Raw genomic sequence first — 4,999 nt, forward strand, 5'->3', positions numbered from 1 at the left:
TAGCCGCTCTCTTCATTGGGCCTGGGCCGTGCTTTAGTCCTTGGTCTTGGGCTTCCTCATTCGCAGGTTGCGTCTAGGGGATTGAGTGAACGAACTTATGGTTCCTTTGCCTTCTCTTTACTTGACCCTGGGAGCGTGAAATCCCGGGCCTGAGACGCAACTCATCATTTTTCTATAGGAAGCTTGACGGTCACTACGATTGTTTTTTAGCGTTACTAGTCACTGCAATTTGTCTCTTCCTGGCAGAAGTCCCATAGAGAAAGCAATACAAAAGGGCCCATAGAAGAGAGAGCACAATTGAAATATATGAAAATGTGGCCAAAGGATTCGACCCCCAAGACAACTTGTTACATACGCATATTGACATAACTTTCGCTGGTGGATGCGGCGGTCATATCGGACGATATGGGGCGGGGAACGGCCAGAATCGGTGCAAATCAGGCAGCGGCGGAGCGAGCTCGACGATCGCCGTGGGGGTCGTCACGGTGGCTGCCGAGTGGTGGGGTGGCTATGGTCCCGAGGGTGGGTGGCAATTGCGACGGTGATGTGTGGCGGCGATTTTTCGCCAGAATTGGCATGAAGTGAAGGCGGGTCGAGCAGTGCGGAAATTCCAGCTCATGGGTTGGCTTCGCATTGCTGCGTTTTGCTTTTGTGGCACCAATTAGAGGTACTTGAAATTTGGAGCGCTTGATGCTAAATTTTGGGATTGTTCTAACATTTTTTGGGCACCAAATATGAATAGGGAATTAACATTCAACTTTAAAAAGTTAGGAATAGGGAATTTTTTGAGGACGCGGCTAATTAATATGCACCAGGGCTTAGGGGATGAACAATAAAATCGCAAAAAATAGGAAACCAATTCAAAAAAATCTTTTTTTTGCATGACGATGCTCCTGTGCGTGATGCCCGTGCAAAATTTGATGAAGTTTGGACATTCGAGGAGGTGGCAAAGAAAAATCCGGGTGTTCGAGGAACATTTGAAAAAAAAACATTCTTCACAACCGATTTTCTCGTTTCTGCCACAAGCTTTTCGAATTTCCAAACACCCCAAAATTTGGCAGGGACATCACGCATATGAGCATCTTGGAAGAAAAATAATAATCTGATTATGTGAAATTTCTACTATGCTTTTATTTTACTGTTCACCGTTTTGAGCATCGTTTGAATTATCGATTTGTTCAGCAGTATTTTGTGCCCACACTGTCCCAAACGACAGTCTTTTGGGCACATCCCGTATATTTTATGCCCACACTGTCCCAAACGACAGTCTTTTGGGCACATCCATTTTGCTACAAATGGGTGATGATCTTGCACCTGCGCCGGCTACCCCAACCAACCAATCGTTACTTATAAAGAAAAAAAAGCAACCAACCAATGGGAACGCAGGAACCTCGAAGCCACGGATCGCCCCCCTACGATCCGCGTGAAACCAAATCCCACCATCCACGGCTGGCAGATCCAACGATCCAAACTCACCTCTCCTTCCCGAAACACAGCGCGCCGAAATTTGGCCACCCGCCGCCCGCTCCTTAAAACGCTCCCCGAGCCGGCTCCATTCTCCATCCACTCCAATCCCCAATCTCCCTCCCAACCAATCCACCAAGGAAACCCCGATGGCCCGCACGAAGCAGACGGCGAGGAAGTCCACCGGCGGCAAGGCGCCGCGGAAGCAGCTGGCCACCAAGGCGGCGCGCAAGTCGGCGCCGGCCACCGGCGGCGTCAAGAAGCCGCACCGCTTCCGCCCGGGCACCGTGGCGCTCCGGGAGATCCGCAAGTACCAGAAGAGCACGGAGCTGCTCATCCGCAAGCTGCCCTTCCAGCGCCTCGTGCGGGAGATCGCGCAGGACTTCAAGACCGACCTCCGCTTCCAGAGCTCCGCCGTCTCCGCGCTGCAGGAGGCCGCCGAGGCCTACCTCGTGGGGCTCTTCGAGGACACCAACCTCTGCGCCATCCACGCCAAGCGCGTCACCATCATGCCCAAGGACATCCAGCTCGCCCGCCGCATCCGGGGAGAGAGGGCCTAAGATCGTGTCTGTCTTATCTGCAGGTGTAGAGATTAGCATGTGTTGCGTGGTGATGTGATCTGGTATTGTGGTAGGAAGATCCCTCGTTCGTGCTATGTTAGGTGTGTTGTGATGTTACCATCTTGTTGTCATCAGCAATCTGAATGAAAGCTGGCTATCAGATCTCTCTCCATTTTGTGTTCTTCTGACGCATTTTGTTGTTTGTAATCCTGGAATGTCAACGAATGGTTTCTTTGCTCAATCTGAGGTGATGGTCAAAGTTTCTTGTAATTTAAGCCCAAAGTCTGAACCAAATCTTCAGTTTGTTCCATCTAATGTCATACCTTGGTTACTCCCCTGTCATGCTAATGTCACATTCTATTATACTTTGAAGTTTAATGTCACATTCTATTATGCTAATTCGTTGCAGAGCTGCTGTCTACTGAACGTCACTGGCTTCTCAGCATCGAGTCAGTCCTAAAGCATGTCTTGGGTGTTATTCTGCACCATTGCATTTGCTGCATTTCATCACCAGTATTCATTATTCATTGGTGGCTTGGTCAGTAAAGGTTCTGGGCAGTTTCTTTCAATTGATATCACTTTCTTGTTGCATCTTTGCCGAGATTGATTATCTTTCGGCTTGCAGACTTTATACCAGGAGTAGTATTTAGCAAAGCTATGAGTCGCCTGGTAACTTGGCAAGCAAGGCCTGCTAATTTGTATGCTTATGTAGTTATGTCATCCAATCTTTGGAAGATTCCATTTTTCTCTCCTGAATTAACAAATAAAAGTAAGATTATTACATATTTCCTGAATATTAACTGTAGTGGGATCGACAAATTTCATCAGTTGTTACGCTAGTCTGTGATTACAACCCTCAATCTCAGCAGAAGAAAGTCCCTACATTTTTTTATTTTTTAGATACCTCTGACAAAGTGCTCGATAAACGACACTATGGTGCATCAGATATTATGTGTTGACTATAGCCATTCAAGTCAGTTTCCACACAAGTCGTTCAAACATACTATAAGAAAACGGTGTGCAGTAGAACTCTAAAAGTACTAAATGATGCCATTGCCTTTATTCTGCAAACATTTGTTGGTGTTAGTCTGAACCATTGCATTTGCTGCATTTCATCACTAGTGCTCATTATTCATTTGTGGCTTTGTCAGTAATGGTTTTGGGCAGCTTCTTTCTATTGATATCACTTGCTTGTTGCATCTGTGCCGAGATTGATTATCTTTCGGCTTGCAGACTTTGTACTGGGAGTAGTATTTATCAAAGCTACGAGTCGCTGGCTTGCAACTTTGCTAGCAAGGCCTGTGCTAATATGTCTTGCTAGTTATGCCTTCTTGATGGTTATTCATAATCTGTGCTGCACCCTCTTGGCCGCTTCCACCTGTCCTTTGGTAGTTGCCTTTTGCATTGTGTTGTAACTATGTAGGGGTGTTTTTGTGTTTCCATTGCTGGCATGCTGTGTTGTCCCTCGTGCTGTATGGTTTTCCTCATAAATGAGATCAAGGATTTCGACCCGGTTTCTCTTATAAACTGGATCAATATTTTCTTTGAATGAGATCAAATTCAGGTGGGGATTTCTCCCCTGGGTGACAGATTTTTTTAAATTTTCCTCACTTTAAACTGCAGTGTAATTGACATGTTTCATCAATTGTTATGCTAGTCTTTGATTATAATCCTCAAGCCCAGCAGAAGAAAGTCCTACATTTCGTCCGGACAATTGCTCGATAAATGACAGTATGGCGCATCAGATCCAATGGTTAGTCCCACTGGATAGATTTCTCGCTGAAAACATTTCCAAAATTGCCTGGTTTCAGCTTCAGTGAATGTCTTGGCCGTGTCAGTTTTCAGAATTGCTGCAAATGGTGCTAATGAATCTGATGAATGTGAATGACGTTCATATGCACTTCAGTTCAGTTCAATCTGTTCCCCGCTCATGTGCTGTATAATCGCGAAGCTGCTGTCTTGGGAGCCTTGACTTAAGAAGGTGTCTTCTTAGTGATGTTGCTCCGAACCATTTCAGGTAGCTGTATGTATCACACCGTTCAGTATGCCCCTGCTCACTTAATTCAGGCACACGTGGAAAGGAAGAGAATGGAATGGATCGCTGTCTCTTCTTTGGCTGTCATGACTTTGGTAATCAAGAACTACGATTATGCCTTGGCTGTGTCAATTTTCAGCACTATGTTTTGCTAGATTAATCTATCACGAAGCAAAGTACTTCCTCTGTAAATTTTTAGTGATCTAAAAAGTCTTTTAAAAGTTTACAGAGGGAGAAGTTTTATCAAACAAACAAGATAACGAAATAGTTAAAATTTATGATTTACATAGTTTTTCCCTAAAAATACTTCATACAAGTTGATGCAAGATATGCTTTCCTGTCAGACACTTGACTTCTCCTGGCATTTGGCGATGCTTCCGCCATTGATCTTAACAGTAGATCAAGCAGTTATCTCTTACTACTAAACTGCGGTGCTTGCTTATGTCTTAAACATAAATTAACTTTCATTACTATGACATTCTCATCCCATATAGGCAGCCTTGTAGTTGTGCGAAAACTGCAATCAGTTTCCTTTCTAAATACAAGCAGATTCATAAAGGCGTGTCTATGATAAAGAAACATGACCAGTATGTGCTTGTCTCCTCATTTTAATATCCAGGTTTTTTTCCCTTTGAGGTGCACCATCAGAGGCTACCTGGTGATAGCAAGACACATAGTCTCATTTTATTCCAGAAAAATGAAGATCATGGCAAGAAAATGCTATATGACATTCGGCTTGAAATTATGGCTATTTGATTTGCTGTAAAATGCTGTAGTGAAACACTATGCTCCATCAGCGATGGCCCATATCCGGATATTGCCCTCGGTGATGAAATGCCATATAAGAGCCCACACTATAGTGCACAAATTGATAAAGAGCCTCGGCATTGTTCTTTTTCTTGCCGATCCTGAAGAAGAAGCAATCAATAGTAATAGGAAG

At 44.6% G+C, this 4,999-nt stretch overlaps 1 protein-coding gene across 1 annotated transcript; it reads left to right on the top strand.

The window, feature by feature from the left end:
- The first annotated feature begins 1,567 nt into the window (after positions 1-1,567).
- On the top strand, positions 1,568-2,265 carry LOC109769263 (histone H3.2). Its single transcript, XM_020328011.4, has one exon. The coding sequence runs from the start codon at positions 1,614-1,616 to the stop codon at positions 2,022-2,024; it is 411 nt and encodes a 136-aa protein (XP_020183600.1). The 5' UTR covers positions 1,568-1,613; the 3' UTR covers positions 2,025-2,265.
- Positions 2,266-4,999: the final 2,734 nt, after the last annotated feature.

Source organism: Aegilops tauschii, chromosome 6 (assembly GCF_002575655.3).
Source record: "Aegilops tauschii subsp. strangulata cultivar AL8/78 chromosome 6, Aet v6.0, whole genome shotgun sequence".
Taxonomy (NCBI): domain Eukaryota; kingdom Viridiplantae; phylum Streptophyta; class Magnoliopsida; order Poales; family Poaceae; genus Aegilops; species Aegilops tauschii.

What these genes read in the sequence shown, in the direction of transcription:
- LOC109769263 (XM_020328011.4), top strand. Translation starts at nt 1,614, where the DNA reads ATGGCCCGCACGAAGCAGACGGCGAGGAAGTCCACCGGCGGCAAGGCG.